The sequence below is a fragment of the Prionailurus bengalensis genome, chromosome F2 (assembly GCF_016509475.1).
Source record: "Prionailurus bengalensis isolate Pbe53 chromosome F2, Fcat_Pben_1.1_paternal_pri, whole genome shotgun sequence".
NCBI lineage: Eukaryota > Metazoa > Chordata > Mammalia > Carnivora > Felidae > Prionailurus > Prionailurus bengalensis.
The window spans coordinates 57,460,754-57,484,911 of NC_057353.1; the positions used below are offsets into that span (position 1 = coordinate 57,460,754).

General features: G+C 35.6%; 1 protein-coding gene across 1 annotated transcript in view; it reads right to left on the reverse strand.

Moving 5' to 3' along the window:
• Positions 1-24,158, reverse strand: part of CSMD3 (CUB and Sushi multiple domains 3) — a 1,274,540-nt gene that overhangs the window by 371,204 nt on the left and 879,178 nt on the right. Inside the window, exons 21-22 of the mRNA XM_043601622.1 lie at positions 20,834-21,049; positions 18,730-18,918 (exon numbers count right to left, since the gene is read on the reverse strand). Coding sequence (XP_043457557.1) covers positions 18,730-18,918; positions 20,834-21,049 — 405 coding nt within the window. The remainder of the gene's footprint in view (positions 1-18,729; positions 18,919-20,833; positions 21,050-24,158) is intronic.

Genomic DNA, 24,158 nt, shown 5'->3' on the forward strand with positions numbered 1-24,158 from the left:
CACATATTATCAGAACACAGGTCCTTACTGTAGTCATCCAGTACCCTTTTCATTCCTGGACTGGATTTAAGCTCCTGCTTCTGTTCCATTTCTTGGTGCTTTCAATATTTTCTAATTCGTTCACTCCCCCGCCCTCTTATGACTATTTCATACCTTCATTTCTCTTCCCAAAGACGCAGTGTCTTCCTCCTCCGTCCTCCTCTCAGCTAATGATCTTGCCTCCTACTTCACAGAGAAAATTAAAGTAATCCAAAGATGATTTCTTACAAGTTTCTACCAACACAGCACCACATGACCCTTCCTACGTGTGTCTGTGCCCACATTTGCTACTTTTCTCCTGTGATCGGTCACTTGGGGTGATCACTTGTGTTCCGAAGGTTTCTATATTTACAGCCCCAGTCCTGAAACATTATTCTTGTGGTGCTAGAACAGCTCTTTGCTAATTTGCCATTAATTTCTACTCCTCATTGGATCATTTTCATTAGCTTATAAACATGTAGTATTTTTCTCTTAGGAAAAACAAACCAGAAGCACCTGGGTGGCTCAGTGAAGCATCTGACTCTTGATGTCAGCTCAGGTCATGATCTCACAATTCGTGAGTTCAAGCCCTGGGTTGGGCTCTGCTCTGACAGCATGGAGCCTGCTTGGGATTCTCTCTCTCCCTCTCTCTTTCTCTGCCCCTCCCCTTTTTGTGCTCTCTCTCAAAACTAAAGAAATAAACTTAAAAAAATGAAAATAAAAAACAAACCAAGACAAACCTTCAATCATGGGATCAAGCATCATCCATAATAGTGAAACATCTAGATTTTATGTAACACCTAAATATATGAAATGCTATACAAACATCTCCCATGAAGGACTTTGGTGGAAAGAGAGAGAAAGAGAGAGGAGAGAAAGGGAGAAATTTAATCAGAAACTAATAGTCTTTGGACATGACTTGCTATTTGCATGAGAAACAGCAAGAGGGGCAGGTGGCAGTGGGAGAGTGGTATAACTGAAAAAGTTAAATGACACAAGAAAACAATTGAAAAAAATCCAGAATATGGAATACTTTACATGACAACTGGCCCAGTCTCTTCAAAAAAGTCATCTTACAGAAAAAATAAATAAATAAATAAATAAATAAATAAATAAGAGACTCAAAGAATCATAACATATAAGCGTGAAGCTGAATTTGGATTTTAATTTTGGAAAATAAATAGCTATAAAAGACATGTGGGGGAAACCTGGGAGAAATTTGAAGATAGACTGGATGTTAAATGATTCCAGCCATAGTAATGATATTATGATTTTCCAGGGGGACGACCTTATTTATAGAACTGCCTATGAAAATATTCTGGAGAGAAATATCTGATGTCTGCAATGTACTTTAAAATATTGCAGAAAGAAAAATATAAAAATACATATCGCAAAATCATAATCATTGTGAAACTTTGATGGTACCTATATGGATGTCTTTGGGGCATATGTGAAAATGTCTATCATAAAAAGCTGGAGGAGAAAAATTCTTGACTTAACCTTTTCCCCCATCTACCGCTTCACTCTACAGATCTTCTTAGTGAAAATTCTCACAAGAGTTGTCTAAATTCACTCTGCAATTCCCCTCCCATTTTCTTGAACTTACACCCCTGCACTTCACTAAGACTGCATTTGTCAGGTTCATCAGTGATTTTCAGATCGTTACATATATTTGATCCCTTCATCTTACTTAACCTGTGGGCAGGCAACATTAAGGGAAGGTTTACTCCTTTCTCCTTGAAATTTTTCTTCCCTTAGCCTCTAGGACGTCAGCCTCTTAACCCATCAGTTAACCTTACCCCATGTTACAGATTTCTCTTTCTCAATTCCTTTGCTGGTTCTTATCTCCCAGATTTCTAAACATTGGTGAGGACCAGGGCTTGGCTTTTTTTTTTTCAGTCTTCACTTCCTCCCTTGCTTATCTCATCCAAACTCATGGCTTGCAGTCGCATCTATATGCTGAAAACCTGTAAATTTTTTCTCAGCCTGGACCTCTCCCATAATTTCCAGATTGTGTATGCAATTGGAATCTTCTTCTGGCTGGAGCCTGGAGACCATGCCACAGAAGGGGTGGGTATTTCTCCTTATTCTCTCTCTGCGGTATACTCAAGAGGAGTATACACGAAACCTAACACCTAAGTATATAAAATGGCATAGTGTGTTCTGGAATAGTCCATTCTCTTGGAATAGTCTGTGGTCGGGATATGAGATAAAAGCAGTGGAAGAGAATATAAAAGAGGAGTTCTGTGAATTCTGACCAGGAAGCCAAGAATCTGCCTCTGAATTGGAGATGTTATACTAAATTGATTCCAGGCCTTGGGATCTTACTAGGCAATAACTGCTGTTGCATGTAACATGAACACATTAAGGGGGAGTTTATAATCAAACATCCTGAAGATCTCTAACACAAATAATCTTTGGTACTTAAAAGTGCCCCCTCCTCTCCCATTTTACTGCTTTGCCCCATGAGCTTACGTAAAGGGTACTAAAACGCTTTCCTGATGGATTTCCTTAATTTCAGCAGAGCAAACTCAAGCTAAGGAAACTCAGATCTGTCATCCATACATGGAAATATTGGAAAGATCTCGTAAATTGTAAATCTGACTATATTTTTTCTTTGCTTAAAACATCCTCATGGGTCTCAATTGCTCCTTAAAATACCATATAAGATTCTCCATCGTTCAAATGCTGTCTGCCTCTCATTTTGTCCAGCCCCATTCTGTTGCACAAGCAATGATGAATGCTATATTCAGTGTCAGCTTTCCTGAAGACAGGGTAGGCCTTCTAATTTGGTCTGTATGCAAAAGAATGAATTTAAGCTCCTTCGTATTGAATTCATAGGGCCTCTTTATAACAATGTAAAAGTCAGGCAATGATTATTGTGTTATCTTGGGCACACAGCTATCTAAGTGAAATAACTACTCTGTATTTCATTGGTCTTATCTGTAAAAGGGAGATGATAATAATGCTTTTTGTGCATGATACTTGTTGAGAAGATTGAATGGGTTAATATATATAAATCACTTGGCAGAGTGCCTGGCCATAGTAAAAACTCAGTAAATCTAAATATTTAAAAAAATTACTTCTCTATTTTACAAATGAGACAGTTGGTTAAATATCTTATCCAACTTGCAACAGATGGGGGTCAGAAGGTTAAATATCTTGTCCAACTCACCACAACCACTAAATTGTGAAGCCATGATTTGACCCTAGGGGGTATTTTTTCCCAAGTCCAGACTCTGTACCATATGGGATATTACAGGGCTGCTGCTTATTAATATATCAATTCTAATAAAACACATAGTCAGGTTTCTGAACAACACAGAAAAATGTGTGAAATAAGAACTATCTATCATCGTAGGAAATGTGGCCTTCACGAATTGATTAAAAAGCAGAAAGAAGAAAGTGTTAGCTACATATTGACTACAGCTATAATTGAACTGGGACTCAGAAAAGAGCTACGAAAAAGCCAAAACAGATTTGTGGACAAATTAATTTTACCTGTTTGACTTATGTTATATCCTTTGCCTAGGGGGCTATCTCCACCTTTTCTACTTGGTAAAATCCTCATTTCCACAAATATATCATTTTTTGAGAAGCTATTGTCTATCCTTCCTGGGGAAAAAAAAAGTTACTCCACTCTGCTATATTATGGGGTTTATTTCCCATTCTCATATTATTATGTCATAATTAGTCTAAAGTGTTTATTTCCCATTACAATAGAGGAGACCCCTGAGGAGAAAGCATTTGTTATATATTTTTACCTTTGACAACCAAACTCAAGGCTCACTAAATATCTGTTGCACTGGATTAATTTTTTAAGTTTGTTTTGTTTTGTTTTGTTTTGTTTTGTTTTGTTTTGTTTTTTAGAGAGAGAGAGAGACAGAAATTGATTTTTTGTCAAGCAATAGAATAGATAGCATACTAAGTCCATCAATGTGTTCTAGTAAAATAATTGTTGATATTATCTTTGTTATGTCACCATTACCTAGAACATCATGCCAACCATTATTGTCAAACTAAGTTTGACAAACTTATGAATATATAGATGAGAATGAATGAATGAATGGAGAATAAATTTCAAAGAGCTGAGTTTTAGAGATGCCCAGAGCTAAGATATCAGAGAGCTTAATGACAGAAGAACCCTGATCCATTAATATGAACAACACTTATTTTAGGGAGTGGCGGGAACATATTCCTAAAGAAGAAAAAAATCATGTGCTATAGACATTAAGGTTTTTGGAAGTTTTCCATGTTACATCATTATCTATGTACAAAGAAAAGAATAATTCTAACCCTAGCTAGATCATATCACAGCATTTATTGAAATTTGATTCTTGTTATTTTTAACATTTCTATGGTCAATGTATGTAACTTGCATAACATGTCTTTTAATGGCCTTCAAAATTTGAGGGTGAATTAAATATATCATAGAAATACTTATCCAGAAAGTTAAGTAGACAAGTTCAAGGAAAACTTCTTTGGCAAATTCCATAATTTTAAATTTAGCCCCCAAACCATTCTTTTTTTCCCCCCTGAAGAAAATAAAAACAAGTTATTTTCACAGAATGACAATATTATTGTCTGTCATTAATGCAACTGTGGAAAAATTCAAATAAACAAAGAATGAAGAATTTGGACTACAAGATCTGGAAGATAGATGAATCTGTGTTTACTTGCTGTGACACTTAATGGGAACCACTTTGCCTTTCTGAGCATTGCATTCTCAATACGGGAAGTAGAAATAGGAATATGTACCTAATATGATTACCATAAAAAATTAATAAGAGAAAAACCTCATAGTACCAGGCATGCCGCCATGTACATGATAAGCACTCAACAACATTATTTCTCTTCTCTCTCCATTATAGCTTCTGGCAGACTACTAAAAGGCTGAAATTTTTTTAAAGATATGATTTCCATTTTGAGGGTATTTGGCTTTGACTAACCAACAACTCACAAATCCCTTCATGTTCACTAAGCCTCAGAAATTTGCATGTTGTCTTTATTCCAATTTATTCTTTTTAGGTTTTCTTTGTATGTTTACTTTTTTTTCCACTTCTGTGAGAAAGATTGTGAGATCAATAAATGACATATAATCAAATGAAGCTGTAACAGGAGAAGGGATCAGAAAAAAAGAAAAAAAAATAACAAAACATCATAGAGTCAATGATGATATTCTTGAAATTGTGCCTGAAAAAAAAGCCTGTAATGGCATGTTAATGTTTTTCCAAGGTCACAAGAAAATGTGGACTGAAATGAACCTCACTACATTATTCTCTTTATCAGTGCATCTCAACCTTTTGTTTTAACTCCACACACCTGAGGGTAATACATACCATCATAGTGATCATGGTTGATTATTATAGTCATCTTACTTCATGGGCAAGAGTGGTGGGGCTGGAAGTGGGTAGAAGAGAGGCTCTTACCAGTAGAGTGGAGCGCTTTTCAGTTTTACAAAACTCACCAGATAGTTTTTATTAGCCCTCACATAGTAGGAAGAGGGCAGGGTGCCTTTTAAACCATCATGGAGCAACATCAAATGAATATATATTAGATGAATAAATGAATTTGGGATTAGGTAGCATATACAGCCTAGATCATAATCTGAGTTTTTCTACTAAGTTTCTAAGTAGAAAAAGATATAACTTGGTTTTCTTTCTACAGAAGGGGCAACCATATGGTGGTGAACACCTTGTATGGTGTTTCACCCAGGCAAATGACAAAAAGTGGCTTAGAATACCATGACTGGACATGTGGGAAATTATTTTACATTATTAGAAAAACAGAACAATATCTTTAAAAAAATCTAAACTTTTCAAAAATACACAAAACTCAAGATTTCTTTCAGAAAGTAGTAATCGGATTCAGTTGAGATTCCAAGTTTAAAGGATTGGAAAAGGTTAATATTTTCTATCTGCAGAACTCTATAGCCAAGCATAATAAAATATCAATGAGTGCAAATTCAGAAAGGTACAGTAAAATGCATGAAATAAAAACTATCCATCACCTTTTGAAACACAGTCTTTGTAGACTGATTAAAACACATGAAGAAAGAAATGTTACCTATGCACTGAGCATACCAATAATTGAACTGGGATTCAAAGGGAGCTACCAAGAGTACTGGAGTACAATGCAGAGTAGAAAAACGGCTTATAGCCAGAAATTTAGTTTGTAGGAGGGTTAGTAATCCCTTAACTCCTTTTCTCCAAAACACCTGCTTGAAGGGCAATATTTAAAATCTGCAAAAAAAATCCAAAAGCCCGAAGTTCATTTTTCTCTGTTTTCTCAGTAATTCACCTTGACGTTTTTTAATGATTGCCAAGCCACTGTTTATTTAAATAAGCACACTCTTTCAAACCTGACTTATACGTCCCTTCTTGATTCTGGATTTAACTTATGATGCTTATTTTATAACATTATATTATTTCCATGGCAACTGTCTTAGTGTAATAAACAAAGGAAGATGACTTCAGCTGCTTTGTCCTGTGAAGGAGCTGGATTTGAGATCGGAAAGCTTGAGCTGAAGAGAAAACAGCTAAACAACAGAAATAATGGTGAAAACGATGACATTTATTTTACTGCACACCCTTGATGAGGGGGTGAATGCATTTACTATGCAAAATAATCACAGTCTTACTCTCCTGGACTCACGCTAAACCTACCCCAATTAGTGCCACTGAACTTAAGGCTGATTGGTTCTTTAGTACAATGCACTGCTCTTAATTGATAGCCCTGGTCTGTTCCAAAGTTCTTTTGTCTGTTTTCAAAGCTCTACGTACATCTGAACATATCTTAGCTAAGTGCATTACCAGACCACAAATAATAAAACCATTTATTAGGAATCAACCTCTGTACTAATGGCATGCATAGTTTTTGCTATTATTTTCATTAGGAGGTTGAAATGGGGAGAAGAAATTTATACACCATATATGCAAAATGAATAGACATGATGACTTTATAAAAACATAGAATTAGAAGTAATTTTAAAATCTATTTGCCTAATGTGACAATGACCTTTCCTCCCGGTTTCAAAAGGCTTTTAGGTACTGTTGGTCTATTGCAACTTCAATTAAATCCTACCCTCTCCTGAGACATGGCATCAAAATCTAATTCAGTTACAAGTAGCAATAACATTTAATTATCTCCTCCAGTTATCTACACTGCCAAATGATAGTATTTCCTGAGAGCCACAGATGTCATTGTTGTAAGCAAGAACCGGTTTGGGGACACATACAGAATATGATCACACTGGCTTACTTAATGCTTTTATTCTTTACGGTTCATATTTACATATAGCAAAAAATCTGCTCCCAATCTAACCTGCTTCACATGAAATATCGTTTGGATATACTCCTCCGGAAAATTACTTCACCTCCCTGTGCCTCGGGATCTTCATTGAAACCCCATAAGACCATGCTAGGCGTATGGTAAACACACAGCAAATATTAGCTTTTATTATTACGTCAGGTAAAATATTTCTTATCTGGCACTAATATGAACCATAGGCCAGTCACCTTCGAATTAAGTAAAAATATATTAGGCTAAAAACTAAAATTAGTTTGTCTTATAACAAAGTTGATGAATTTCATACTTTTGGGTTAATATTAGCATTTATTTTTCTTTAACACACTCTTCAGAGCTCTAACCATATCCCTTTTTTAAAAATCATATGTCCTATTATGTCTAGGCTAAGTTTATTAGATACAGACGATGGAAGAATATGCTTGACGTATTTCTTAACTTGGGCACATTCTCCAGAAAATCAGGAGATCACTTAGAGGTTGCACAGAAAGCAAGTTCCCCTGGTACTTTGGTGATTCTTGCTGGTATGAGACCTTCAATTTTGCAACTGCCTTACGGACATGTCCCTAGAATTTAGGTCCAGTAAATACTTCACTTTTTGCCCCTCTTCTGTAACTCATCTTTCTCTAAAGAAGTCTGTGTGTCCTCTATTTAAAACCAAAACTAACTTATCTTCTAATTTTCTAATTAGCAGGCAGATTTTGGCTTACAAATATATAGTCAGAGCATGAGGACATATAAGGGAAATAAAGTGTTTTTAGGAGTCTGATATTTTAAGTCCTCATAAAATTAAAAAAAAAATGTCCAAAGAATTTGAGACTCTAATAACACAGAAGATCATTTCAACGTGAGTCACCAATATGGATAGGTCATAGTCTACTTTGATTTAGTTGGTTCATGATGATCATGTGGTGTATTAACTTTATACTCTCTTACAATATTTTTAAAGATTCTTTCTAGGCTTATTTGAGAGAGAGAGACAGAGAGTGTGTAGGAATGGGGCAGAGAGAATTCTAAGCAGGCTCCATGCTGTCAGGGCAGGGCCTGCCGCAGGGCTCAAGCTCACAAACCCTGAGATAATGACCTGAGCTGAGATCAAGTGTTGGACGCTTAACCAGCTGAGGCACCCAGACACCCCAACTTTATACTCTCTTATAAATTTTGTTTAATGTTTATTTATTTTTTAGAGAGAGAGAGAGAGATTGAGGCAGAGAGAGAGAGAGAGAGAGGGAGACACAGAATCTGAAGCAGCTCCAGGCTCTGAACTGTCAGCACAGAGCCTGACACGGGGCTCGAACTCACGAACCACAAGATCATGACCTGAGCCAAAGTCAGACACCCAACCAACTGAGACATCCAGGCACCCCTCCACTCTCTTATAAAGAATGAATGAGCACCTATAGTATGTCCGTTTATGGTAGACACACAGAGGTACAAAGATAACTAAGATACAGACTCCATCTTCAAGGGGCTCACAGTCATGAGATGAAACAGTATGCATTCACTTGCCGAACTCAGTATAATCGAGTAAGCTTAGATGTGTATCTGCTAACAAGCCAGTTAGATTGTAAAAGGCTCTCTGTAAATCTATTTGTTTATAAATCCCAATGAATTATAAAAGTTTAAGTTCACAGTCCTCTATGCAGCTCTGTTAGACAGGACATGTGCATTGCTTCTTTTCATTCTTGTGGATACTGAGTTTTTCTAACAGGTACATTTTTCTTTCTCCCTTTTCATTTTGTTGAAAATAATTGCCAGCTATTCCTTTCTTGAGCTCCGAATTTCACTACATATTGCGGAAGGATTTATTACATCCACATGTAAAAGACTCAACAGTTCCTCACCATTTTCAATTTTTATAAATTTATCTTTTTTGTTTCTATATAATTATAAGCTTTCCCTTAGTAGTCTTTTGGGGCGTCATCATTGTTGGTCGGTTAGTTGATTTACTTATTAAACTTGAGAGGTTGTGTGTTAATATCTGCACAGCAAATGAATTATAGACTAGGAAGCAGTGTGATGGTCCAGGCTGAAATGGCAGTTAGAGTCCCTTATTTGTGTTAGGCTGAATACAGTACCTCTGAAGTAGAGCTTTGTTGATATAAATTAAAGTTAGTGAGTTTAAAATGCAAAAAAATAAAGGAGCTTTGGCTATAATATATTCATTTCTTTATCAACTCAACAAATTTACTGAAAGCTTTCTATATGCTAAACACTGCTGTAGATAAAAAGGTAATTCAATACAGCATTATGAAACCTAGAAAGGGGAAATACAAAATAAAGCTCATGAAACCTGTAGTAAGGACATCTCACACATACTTTGAAGGTCAGGAAGGCTTCATATCAGGATGGATAAATAAAGTATGCCTGAAGAACAAATTGGTTAGGCCAAATTATGGAATGAGGACACGAGTAAGAGGATAACATTCAGAATTAATTTTAGGGGCAATGGAGAACAGTGGAGGTGGAGAACAGTAGAAGAATTTTAAATGAGAGAGTGACATCATTGAATTTGTATCATAGGAAGTTCATTCTACATCTACTATTTGGGGAAGAGAGAAAAGAATGGAGACTAGAGTCTGTTACAATAATACAGGTAAGTAATGATAGACAATGGTGTCTCGATCTATGGTAGGATGATAGGAATGGAAGTTCAATAGATTAAAAAGCAAAGCCTTCTCCAGCTACTAAAGAACACTTTCAGTGCTTTCTCACTATACCTTTGCATGCACCATCTTAGAGGTAAATTATTTATTTGCTTGTGCCAATACAGGTGAAAGTTTGATCATTTGCATGCATTAGAACCTCAACATGTTCTTAACATCTTAATGTATAGAAACTGCTTGGCATGTTTGGTAATGGCCTGTAGCATTGTCTGGCTGTATTCCAGAATGCATACGGAAGAATGACTCTAGAAGACACTAAGGCCCACCCAAGAAAGGACTTAAGGGATTTCAACCTTTTCCAAAAGGCAATGGGAAATCAGTGATTTATGTAGGGAACAGATCTGATCTGATCTGATCTTTCTTATTATTTTTTTAATGTTTTTATTTATTTTTGAGACAGAGAGAGACAGAGCATGAGCAGGGGAGGGGCAGAGAGAGAGGGAGACACAGAATCCGAAGCAGGCTCCAGGCTCTGAGCTGTCAGCACAGAGCCCGACATGGGGCTCGAACTCACAGACTGTGAGATCATGACCTGAGCTGAAGTCGGACGCTCAACTGACTGAGCCACCCAGGCGCCCCTATAATCTGATCTAAGGATAACTGGTGAGAACAGACTTTAGGGTGAACTTCCAATAATACCCATCTCCTGGCATTTATTTATGTCTTAGTGCAATCATTCCCCTTGAGTTGAGTGGGACCTGTAACTTGCTTCTCATTACTCCTGTGACTATATTTCATTATATAAAACTGAATCTTGCTAGTAACTCACTACAGGGACTCTCCCTGTTAGCTTGATGAAGTAAATGGTCACATTGGAGAAGTCCACATGACAAGAAACTGTAGACAGCCTCTAGGAACTGAACAAAGAACTGAATTTCTCAGTCCTATAACTACAAGGAACCGATTACATCCAGCAACATTGTACGCTTGGAAAAGAATCCTGAACCTCAGGTCGGAACTCAGTCAACACCTTGATTGGAGATTGTAAGACCCAAAGAAGAGGACGCAGTTCAGCTGTGCGAAGACTCCCCACCCACAGAAACCATGAGAAAGTACATGTGTTGTTTTAAGCTCCTAAATTTGTGGTAATTTGTTACTTGTCAATAAAAACAAATATAACTAACAGGGTTACTGAAGATAAATTAGATGAAATTTGGAAACAGAAAATCCAATTAGAAGAGATAATACAATGGGATTATATATATAATTGCTATGATGTGAGCATTGGAATCAGAAAGAGCTCATTTTAAGCTCTTTATAAAGTTAGGCAATTAATCTAGCTACTTTATAAAGTGGGGAAATAATATTCCCTCAAATGGTTTTTACAAGGAATATGTAAAAGAAAAAACTATATATAGTCTAACACAATGCCTAGCACACATTCTAACTGTGCTATTATGTTATTCTTTACGAGGACCAATGAATGAGAGCTGGCCTGGAATAATGAGAGCGAAAACAGAAATGGTGGTAAGTTTGAGCAACAGCTTTAGGTGGTAGGTCTTAGTGATGATTCCAATATGGATTGAGAGAAAGAGAGGGGGGTGGTGAAAGATGACACAATTTCTAGGTTGGATGCCTGGCTGAGAATGATGCCATAACTGAAATAAAGAGTGCAGAAGGTGGGGCGCCTGGGTGGCTCAGTCGGTTAAGCGTCCGACTTCGGCTCAGGTCACGATCTCACGGTCCGTGAGTTCGAGCCCCGTGTCAGGCTCTGGACTGATGGCTCAGAGCCTGGAGCCCGTTTCCGGTTCTGTGTCTCCCTCTCTCTCTGCCCCTCCCCTGTTCATGCTCTGTCTCTCTCTGTCTCAAAAATAAATAAATGTTAAAAAAAAATTAAAAATTAAAAAAAAAATTAAGAGTGCAGAAGGAAGAACTGATTTGGCTGAGGATATAATGAGTTCTGTTTGGCATGTGAAGTCAATGTGCCCGTGGGAGGACATCCATATGGAGAGGTCCAGTGTACAGCTGGGAATGCAGACTTGGTACTCAGATCTGGGTATATAGGAGGTTTTGGAGACAGTTTTATGTTATCCACAAATTACATCAGTGTTCACACACACACACACACACACGCCCCATCCTAATCTCTGGAGAAACATGAGACATCTTTTCTCTTAGAAATAAGTAAATTATGTGCTAGTTTAATAAGCAGAACCCATAATTAAAAAATAGAGAATAGGGAAATATTTTTTTTTTAATTTCCTTAGAGATGAATGATGAGTAGTAAATTCCCATATGCCAGAGGGATATTTAAGTTGACTCAGCTTGGCCTGTCTGTTGCAGAGGTTAGCAAACTATGGCCCTAGGGCCACATCCAGCTTACCGCCTGCTTTTGTAAGTAAATTTCTATTAGAACACAGGCACACCTATTCATTTATATATTGTCTATTGCTGCTTTTAGGACACGCAGGCAAAGTTTAGTTGTTGTGACCACAAGCTGTAAAGCCCAATATATTTTCTACCTGGTACTTTACAGAAAAAATGTTTGCTCACCCCTGGTCTGCTCCATTAAAAAAAAAAAAAAAAGGTAGTATTCCAAAATAGTACATCAGTACATAATACTAAAAAAATGCCATCTGGAATATCACAGCACTGGTCTAAAAAGTTTAAGACTTGGTTTCTGGCATAATCTTCCACTCATTACTTATAATTTTTCCAGGTACCATTTTCTCAGCTGTTAAATATCAATAGTACCTCCTTGACTTGCTTTGTAAGGTCACAAGCAAGTAACTCAAAAACAAACAAACAAAAAAACCAAAGTGTAAAGCACTGAACAAGTGTAAGTCAATGTTACATATTTTTACATTGTCAAGAAATCAATGCACCCAGTCATAACTATACCAGAAAATATAAATATACATTTGGGTATATAATTTATCAAGAAACTTTCTATCTAATATTTTCTGCTATCTTTACCAGAAATATTTGGGTTGAGTAGAACTCATATTGGTACCATTCTTTGTCAAAGAGAGAAGCATAGAAAATTAAGGCATTTGCTTAAAGTCAGTCAGCTAATTAATAGTAGCATCTGAAAGCCAGGGAGGTCTCTTAATACTAGTTTGCTTTCTATATGGCTATATATCTACAGCACTGACTAACTTGAGTGATTATATATATATATATATATATATATATATATATATATATAGGCTTCTTTTAGAGAGAGACAGAGAGCAGAGAGCATCTGCAAATGGGGGAGAGGGGCAGAGGGAGGGGGAGAGAACTCAAAGCAGGCTCCATACTTAGCACAGAGTCCGACGTGGGGCTCGATCCCACAACCCCGGAAACATGACCTGAGCTGAAATCAAGAGTCAGATGCTCAACTGACTGAGCCACCCAAACTTCCCTAATTTTTAGAATTTTTTAAATGTTAAAATAGTTGTAGATTTACAGAGATGTTACAGTGATAAGAGTTCCCATATATGCTGTACCCTGTTTCCACTGTTAACATTCATTTTTAAACTAAATAACAAATAACAAGCAGAATATACGATCTAAAAAGTCAGAAAAGTGAGAAAAATGAGTAGATATGTAATACAGAGTTATCATTTTTCTCATTTGACATATGATTAAAGAAAGATGTTGTTACTTGTCCAAGGTCAAATAAAAAAAAAATCAATGACACGTAAAATTAGAAATAGAAGTAGATGTGTTAAATGGGGGGACTGTGAGGATGAATGAATTAATGTTTTTAAAATGATTTCAAAATGCGTGGGCTTCTTAAAATGTGTGGACTCCTGCTTAAAGACAAGTCATTACTAACACTGAACTTGCTAATCTACTTTCCAAAACAATCTGTTCTTTCATTAACTCCTTGTTTATTTGCAACATGACCTGGCATGATTTCTGGTATATTTGGAGGCTGAATAAGAATATGCAAGTTTTTTCTTGATTTAGAAAGATGATAATGGAAATTCCAGTGTTCTTTGTCATGTGAACTTTAGAAAAGGAAATCTGGTACTCATTTCTTGACCGGAAACAGGGCAGTGTTTCTTATTTCAAAGTAATAAATTCTCTTAATACTGTTTATTTTTATTTTTACTTTTTTGCTTTTGGACATTTTGTTGCCACTTAAAAAGATGACCAGATTACCCATTTCAATAGAGACACGGTTCTCCAGGATAATCACTTAAATATAAAATATGTTCACTGAAATATCATTTTACCTGCTGATTATTTTTATCTCTTCCAAAATGTAAACGTAGTTATGGGTATACATTTTTTTTAAGATAAAAGTTTCATCTTGATCATTCAATAGGAAATAAGATTGTATGTGTGAAATACCTAGCTTCTGATAGCACATTAAACTTTTTCATCTCCTTTTCTTCTCTTTTCTCTCCTGCTGGTTCGTAAAAATCAAGAGTTGCAGGTGCAAGAAGAAACAGGTTGGTTGAGCAAGGGTCATGTGTTGAAGTGTTAGGTTACTTACATGTCTTTTATTGCTTACAGCTACATGCTATCTTGCACCATAGATGTGATTCTCCACATTTTACGTCTGAGAAAACTTGGCAGGAAAGAGATCTGAACAGCTTCCCAAAGGTCACACAGCTTAGGAAAGGCTGGAGTGTAAATATTAACTATGTGCTGGTAATGGGGACCACTTCTTAGGGAGAAAAATCCCTGCTTCTGCACTTTAATGCTCTCAATTTCTATGAAGATTCTTCTCTTGCCTCTACAAATTCCCCTGCACGTAAGTAATCCCTGATAAATGGGTCGTGGTCAAAGAAGTTTCCTCTGATTAAAATAGAAGACAACTTAACGAGTTCTCCAAAGCCATGTATCCACTATAATTAAGAGCAGATTTCCTCCCAACTTTGTTGAAACCTCCAGTCAAAGACAGCAGTGTGCTACTCTGAACTGAGTGCAAGCCTGGGACTCAGAACATTCTGGCAGCCATGGCTCGGACTGTAAGTTTGTGTTTTTTATACACATTGTATCTTCATGATAAAACAGTTACATTAAATCTACTTTCACGGCATTGATGGATTTTTGGAATGAGACACTACATGATATAATCCTTTATAGATTGTGAAGACCATATTATGGTGCTATTATATTTTAGTGGTTACAATATCACCTTAAAACATAAATACATACAGAGGTTACTCAGAAAAACTAGTTAAGTGAAAATGTTGTTACTTGTCTAACATCCACAACTAAGGTAATTTTTACCAAACCCTACCAATAGAAACTGAAAGACACCAAACAATTGATACACTAAACAAAGAATCAAAATTAAACATATACAAAATTTCTGTAATTAGTTTTGAATATCAGTTGCTTTACTGTCCAAAGTATCAGACCCCTTCTTACATAACTTATGTAAGAAATATATATATATACATATATATATACACACACATATATATATATATTTATATATATATATATATATATATATAAATAAATCATTTTAGTAAATGTTAGTATTAGCTTTCCATTTGATGTAACATTTGAAACCTTATCTATGGTTTGTTCTGGGAATGTATCCATCATTTGCAACCTTGTGCCAGGGAAAGACCATTTAGATTCCAAAAAACTGAAACAGAAGCAAAGTTTTGGAATACAATCTATTTATAATTTGGCCACTATCTATAACATAGGCTTTCTGTGCGGTTGATAATGCTAAGGACTAAACAACAGTTTTTAAGCAAGTATGGGCTAGAGAATTGGCATGAGAGATAAAATGAAAAGTACAAAAAAATCTAAAAAGAAACGAAAACTGTCCAAATAAATGAGAATTGGTAACATTGGGTCTGTTCATATGAATACTTACAAATAATTTGCATTTTATGTGACGAAAGACTGTGAACTTTGAAAAGATAACAAAATACGAAATATATACATATGCATACATGGAACCAGAAATACAAAAAGGAACACATTTCTTTTAAAGCACAGGCAGAGTAGTGAAGAAAAGTTAAAACTGGAGAAGTAAAGTTTTTAAAAGTCATTTAATTTGAAGGACTATTTCTCCCCATCTTGTAACTTAAATGTATACCTACAGTGGAATTTATTAAAGTCAATGGGCTTAACTGTAAATTTCAATAAGCTTAAAAGCAAGCACAGCTTATTTGAAAGTGGGGGGAAAATTCCCATGGCAATAATTTGCTTTCTAAATTTGTCCACAGGTTGATTTTATTCATCCTTCCCATTAAAGATTTAGGCGCAAATAAACCTAGTCTCAAAGAAATACTTTAATAAAACAAAAACTAACTTAAAGTTATTTTTTTGCAAAGTCAGATTTTCATAACTCCATTTATTAAAGTTTATTGTAAATATGAACTAAACCTTAAAAATATACACACAAACAATGTCTTAACCTGTGTAACAGCCTGCCTGGTATGTATTTGATACTTTGAGAGAAAATATTAACTCTGCCTTAGAGTCCTTAAGGAGTCCTTCAAGATTCACCTTTGCCTGGACCCTTTTGAGATAAAACCACCTAGTGAGAAAAAGCTGGATTTTAGAATATGAAAAACTTCATACAAATCCTTACATCTGCCACTTACAAACTTGAGGATCTTGGGCAAGTTATTTAAAATCTCTAAGGCTAAGATTACTCTGATGAAAAATGACGGTGGGAGGGAGGACAATAATAGCAGGATTTGAGTAAGGATTAAATGAGATAACTATATATGAAAGAGCCTAATAGACCCTCATAAATGTTAGCGTTTTATAAAATAGGATTCCTTCCCTACTATGATCGGTTTTATAAACTAGATTGATGGGCTGGATAGATAGCAGAGTATACTCAATATAGTAAGTGTTATAATAACATCGAAATTCTGAATCCTTCCTATTTTCCTGGGATTATATTAGGTGTCTGACTGGCATGGCTGATCTCTTAATCCTCATAACTAACTCATAACAATGAACTAGGTACCACTGTTGTAACCATTTTACAGATGAAAAAAAAAATGAAGTTTAGAGGAGTGAATTAACCCAGAAGAAATCTTTTACCTTTTATAAAAAAAAAAAAAAGAATTAATCCAATATCAAATGCCCGCCATCTAAACCCACACACTCAATAGACCTCACCTGAACTATTCCCAAGGTTGTCATTAAGTGCCCTTTGAAAATATGCACATCAGCAAAAAAATTAAAATGGGGGAAATTCAGGTAAAGAGGGGAATTCCAAATCTGGCAATAGCAGGAAAAAAAAATAACAACAAAACAAACGAAACCAGAAAGATTGCACGGTACATAGCTTTCTGAAAAGATTCTCTGAGAATGTGCTCATCGCCTCCCAACTTCAAGCCTCTGTGGTTGTTTGTGCTATTTCTATAAAAGCCTAGGATTTAAAAAATTTTTTCATCTGTTATATATCATCTTGTCCGTTATATAACCCACAGAGGCTGTGAAAACAATCTCATCACTATAAAAGCCTTCAGACCCACATTAACCTGGAAGATCATATTTTTCTTACTCGATTTGGGGACCCACAGGAACTCCCACATTTCGTGTACTCGATAATATATTGAGTAACTCATAGAGGGCATCTTGTTCATTCTCTTTTTCATCTTTGGGGTGTTTTGCTTGCATAGAAAAGACAAGGTCTTGAACCATAGATCAAAACTCTAACACTTTGCCTGAAGTGGTAGCATATTCTACCTTATACCGATCTGCGACCCACAATTACATTTACAATTAAAGTAAATTCAAATTAAATGCTTTTGAGAGTTTTAACAGCTTTATAAAATAATTATGAAATGACCATTTGTATCTAGTTCTGTCATCAAAGCAAATACTGACAACCAGAGAATGGCTAATGACCCGAAGAAATTTTTGCCTCCTTCTTTCCTACTTTAAATAGGAAATGACTTAAGTCTTAATCAAAAGTCCTTCAGGGGCGCCCAGGTGGCTCAGTTTGTTAAGCATCCAACTTCAGCTCAGGTCATGATCTCACGGTTTGTGGGTTCCAGCCCCTCATTGGGCTCTGCGCTGACAGCTCAGAGCCTGGAGCCTGTTCTGGATTCTGTCTCTGTCTCTCTCTGCCCCTCCCCCACTCATGCTGTGTCTCTGTCTCAAAAATAAACAAAACATTAAAAAAAAAGAAGTCCTTCATTTTACCTATGGAAAAATCTTTTTTTTTCTTTTCATCAGTTAAAATATGAATTTTCAAAAGTTGGTGTGGGTGGTGGCTCCAAACTGCAATACTGTAACTATTGTTATGCTTTATTTCACAATACAAAATGAATTGCCAGCTTAATTCATTGATCATAATAGAGTAATTATATAGATTGTACATATTGAGTCAATACATGCCTTGATAGCCCTCAAATTATCTATTATTTATTTGCCATATTTTCTTTCACGATCATCTTTCATGAATGTGAATCCTAAATTACAAAATATCGCCACAACTTCAGTTGTAAGCCATGGGAAATCATCTCTCAATAGAATATAAGAATGAAACGTTCTGTAAGTTCTCAAAATACGATTATCTTTCTCTCACCTATCCTCTTCTATCAGCTATCTATCAATCATCTATTTATATATCTATTGATTCCTTTTCCCCTTCATCTGAAAACAAATTTAGACGCATGGTCGCTTAAATGGAGCAGTTGAGAAGTTAACTGAGGTACACCAGATTGCCAAGTGGAAAAACAAATAGAAATAACCGATATGAAATAAATGAAGAAATTCAGCAGATCATAAAAGAACAAAGGGTGTATAACCATGCAACTCCATGGACAGTGACTCACATACAAGCAAATGAAAGCAGCTGACCACGTACCCACACACCTTGGCAGAGGTGCACTCCACACCCGTCGGCCACCACCAAGACAGATGATCTCTGACGTTCCTTCCAGGCGGTAACCTGATGAGCATGAGAAGGTCAAAGTGTCACCAACCCCAAAGCTGAACCCGATTCGGTTACCATATTGAGGAATTCCAGGATCTTCACAAGGTTCGAGGTTATATTCTGTAAATTAGATGGAGAGAAGGACGAAGAAAATGATAGTATTCACTTTTAAGGATATATTGCTGTTGTTTGCAAACTGGATGCTCCCGGGCTTAGTCAGACATTTAATAAGTGAAGCATGCTAATGACACACATACTTTTCTTCTTTTGTGAAAGATCTAATAGCTTAATAAATACTTTTATGTGTGAAATTCAATATAAATGAGAAAATGTCACCTTCCGAGTGATAAATTGAAAATGTAGCTATTTATCTCCTATTCTTTTTTCTGCGTTAGAAACATTTCCATTTCACTGATTTTGACTTATAATAATAGCATAAGAGATGCATATTTTCAAACACAAAATAACATTTTGGATGAGATCATTTGCACTTTTGAAATGCATTTTACTTAATGGTTTTAATCTAAATGACAAAGGCTCTTCGCCTCTCCTCTACAAAGAGTTCTATTATTCCATATTCTGAAAAACATAGGGGTTCAAAAGGCAATGGTTTATGTAAGACTGAAATGCCCACATGCTGAAAATTGTTACATTATAGATTTATATAAGACAATTTCCGCCAGCAATGAATGAACATCATGAAAATGAACAGCTGAACACTCTTCAAGGTATAACAGAGTAGAGTTGATTAAACAACATTATAATCTTTTTACCATTCTAAAAAGAAGTAGCTTATCTAAAAATATTCCCAGGGCATGCACTTACCTTGTAATTTCAATGGAGAACAAAAGGGATTATTCCATGTTGATGTACTATTCTATTGTTTAAAAATGTATTTGGATATACTTTTAACATTCTAGGTTAAAACTGATTATGCTCATATACTATTCATTACAGAATACCTTAATTATTTTAGAAGTATTTCCATGCAAATACTAGAGTAAGAACTGAAAACGAGGTTAGCATTTGTGTGATTTTATGTATATACATTATATAATAAATATATATAATTATAATATTACAATTTTAATTTTAGCAAGTGGAAATAAGATTTACTTATTAATATCTCTGTATTCAGAAATAACTACTTGCCTCATTATTCCATTCACTAGAAAGTGGAACTCTAACTGATACAAAACTTTTTATTCACTTTGGTTGTACAAATTTGTTTCCTGGATTCCAAATTATAATGTTGTCTCTAGATGAGGTTATTCTAGAATAGAGGGATAACCACATTAATTTTTTCTAGATCATCTGTTTCCAAATCATTAAATTGAGTTTACCTTAATCTTGGCCTGTAAACCATGCCTTTTCTAAGACACATAAAAAATAGAATATCACTGGTTTAATTCATATTCATTTGAGTCTAACTAAAATATATATTTGAATTTCCATTTTAAGTTCACTAAGCATTTTAGCTACTTTTGCCCTCTGTTAGAATTTTGTAGGAATGCAAGTTAAAGAAATGTAATTAATCTACTTAGAGTTTCTAGCAATTCATTCATTTATTTAGCTTTTGTTTAATGGTTCTCTTAAAAGTACTACTATAGACGATCTTCAAAGTATTTCAAACTTCCCTTACAATTTATTGATAGAGATTTGTTTCCCCCTGCTCCATCTTGTCTGTCATTTTTCCCTGTCTCGCCATACCTAAATTATGCTCATACTTTAAAAAAATTGACTTTGGGGGCGCCTGGGTGGCGCAGTCGGTTAAGCGTCCGACTTCAGCCAGGTCACGATCTCGCGGTCCGCGAGTTCGAGCCCCGCATCGGGCTCTGGGCTGATGGCTCGGAGCCTGGAGCCTGTTTCCGATTCTGTGTCTCCCTCTCTCTCTGCCCCTTCCCCGTTCATGCTCTGTCTCTCTCTGTCCCAAAAATAAATAAACGTTGAAAAAAAAATTAAAAAAAAAATAAATAAAAAAAATAAAAAAATTGACTTTGTTACAAAAGCTTTTTTAATTGGTCTATTTTCTTACCAGAGAATGTAATATTGAATCCTTCATATGATATTGAAAAATCTGAAATGAAGCGCAACTGAGCTCTGAAATTTCCATAGAGACCAGCATTGATTGTTGAAGGAAGTTCTGAACCAGTAAGGCGTGCCAGTGGTTGGGTAAAACTACCATTCTCTGTGATCAGTAAATAGTCGTGATGGTCTTCCAAATGGAAGGTGTGAAAATTGAACTGCACACCTATTAAGAAACAGAGGAAAATTAGACTCACAAAGTATATCGGTAAAACGCAGAAAGTTGATGGGGCGCCTGGGTGGCGCAGTCGGTTAAGCGTCCGACTTCGGCCAGGTCACGATCTCGTGGTCCGTGAGTTCGAGCCCCGCGTCAGGCTCTGGGCTGATGGCTCGGAGCCTGGAGCCTGTTTCCGATTCTGTGTCTCCCTCTCTCTCTGCCCCTCCCCCGTTCATGCTCTGTCTCTCTCTGTCCCAAAAATAAGTAAACGTTGAAAAAAAAATTAAAAAAAAATTATTAAAAAACACAGAAAGTTGCCAAACTAACTAAAACCAGGACTTGCTTTGTAATTAAATTCTCTGAAAATGAAAAGCACTGCTATAAAATATTCCAAGTGTATCATCTAATAAAATCTTTTTTTTTCCTTTTAGCTTTCTTATAAGACATGTAGTGAGTCATGTTTTGGAAACTGCTTGGAAATAAAATTTAAAAATCAATGCCTGAAAAGAAATCACCTGAGTTTTCTGAAAATATCAAGGAAAATTCATATGCTTTATTTATATAGAAGTGCAGCTTTCCGGCAAATACTTTACATGTTTCCTTCAATTCCTCCTTCAATCTCCTCAAACAACACAAAAACAGTGCTTAGTGATACAACACACAACTTCCAAAGATGCTTAACTCTAGAAGAGAAATATATAGCAGGCATAGGGAGAAACTGTTGAATGAATATAATGACTATTTTTCACACACTTCAACCTGTGTGTATAACATACTGAAAATTACACATATAATTGTTCAGATCCCTGAAATTCACAAACTAAACTCATTTTTTGCAAATACAACTAGATCAATAGACACAACATTACTACCAGCCGAGCCTCTTTTGTGAAACTTTTCTATCACTTCACTTTGCCAAAAGTAACCACTCACTCAACTTCTAGTAGCATAGGCTAATTTTGCTGCCTTATATAAATGTTTTGTAGTTTATATAATGGATTCATATAACATATACTCTTCTGGGTCTGAGGTATGTGAGATCCATCTCTATTTTTGCATGTGGTTGTGAGTTATTTATTTTCAGTAATATATAGTATAGCATTCAATTTTGTGAAGACACCATATTCATTTATCTGTTCAACATTTGATGGTCATTTAGGTACTTTGTTTTAGCATGAATGCAGATGGTGTTGTGAATATTCAAGTATGTCTTCTGAAGAAGATCTATTTCTGTTGGGGACATAGCTAGGAGCGGAAATAAATACTGGGTCATGTCCCATTACTGGGTCATCAACAGTAGCTCTAATAGATACTGCTTTAAAAAGTGGCTGTGTCAATTTACATTTCCATTGCCAAATCTGGTTGCTTTGTATCTTTGTCAATAGTTCTTTTTTTTTTTTTTTTCATTCGTTCCATTCTGATGAGTATGGTGTGGCATTGCCTTGTGGTCTTACATGAGTTTTTAATGATATTGTCTAAAATAGATGTTAAAGACTAACAGTTATACACACACCCACACAAAACCCTCCTATTGTGGGTAAGGTACTATGTGAAATAAAGGATGACTACCACATTCATCTTTCCCTTGAAGTATTTTTTTTAAGTTAACCAAAAAAAAAAATCATTAAAATATGTATTAAAAAATCCCAAAACCCAGAGTATGATAAGTAACATTCTTTAATATTATTCATTGACATTGTAGCTCAAAATGCTGAATATGCTTCCACTCTTCATTGCTTTAAAAAAAAAGGATATAAAATGAGACCAAATACACTGAAAACATAAGCAATTATAAGACAAGGTTATTATTGCATAATGGGCCAGTGATTTGGATTTGGAAAAGATTTGAAATATACAACAATATTATTTTTCAAACTCTTTTTAAATATGTAAACTGTTTTTTTTTCCTCTCCACAATGAGCAGGAATCTAAGAGCCCTCATAGAAGGAGTCCAGAAATTGAGTCAGTCGTTGAAATGTTCTTCAGTATAAAAGTGGTAATTGGCCCTAGCTAGATGCAAATAAAAATGTTGCGTGTAGGTATGACAAGGAGACAATGCTTTGCCATCTAGAGTCACTGCTATCTATATTTATAAAACAACATAAAAGTTGAAATTTAGATAAGTCAATTTGACATTTACTATGGAATAAAACTAAGAAAAACTAGAGAATAGGAAAGTAGATGGACAAATGACAAGAAAAATGTTTTTTTGCACATAACATATATTTGTAGAAAAATGCATTTACTCTCATATGCACTAAGTTAATATGTGGGAAAATTAAACATTTTGTTAGATGATGATATTAAGAAGCCCATTGTTGAGTGTAACCTTGCCTTTCTAAGACTTACTTTTTTCATTTGTAAAATGGTGTTCTAGGGTTGACTTTAAGTGTAAATGAGCCGATATATGGGGATGGCTTGACACAGTGCTTTGCACAGAAGAAGGGCTCAGCAGATGTTAGCTATTGTTATTATTCAACATGAGGGCTGATTGTTTTTTTTTTTGTCACTCCATCCTAGCCAGCCACTTTATAAAAGGAAACTTCTATTTGTCAGATTATGATTTAAACAATAAAATCTATTTTATTACATCACAACAAGGTAAGACCTTCAAAATTCTGCTAAAGGTCAATGAATCCAAGTAAGAAAAATGTACTAAGAGACTCCTATACTGTAGGCATTACAGAATATAAAGATTTAGAAGACCGTGAATAACTCCTGGTCTATCTGAGGGAAAGTTCAAACATTCTGCTAAGTACTATAAAGGTGATTAATATAAGTCAGGACAGGAGGATAGAAACAGAAGTAACCCACTTGTCAGAAGGGTCAGCAGAGGCTTCCGAAGGCAAGGAATCTCAGAAATGAGCAGAATTTTGTAGAGGAGCAGCTCGAGGATAGATATTACAGGAAGAAGGGGCAGATAGGTAAGGACACATGATCTTAATAGAGCAGTGGGTATTTGAGGAGCAGTGAGGACAAGCCAGTGGTTTCAACATCATAGTATCTTCTCAGAAAAGTGATCATTAAAGAAGGTTTATGAAGGCAATTACTGTTACAGACATAATGGGAAAGATTTGGGCTTAAAATCAAAATATCATGAATATCTAGATTTCAGTTA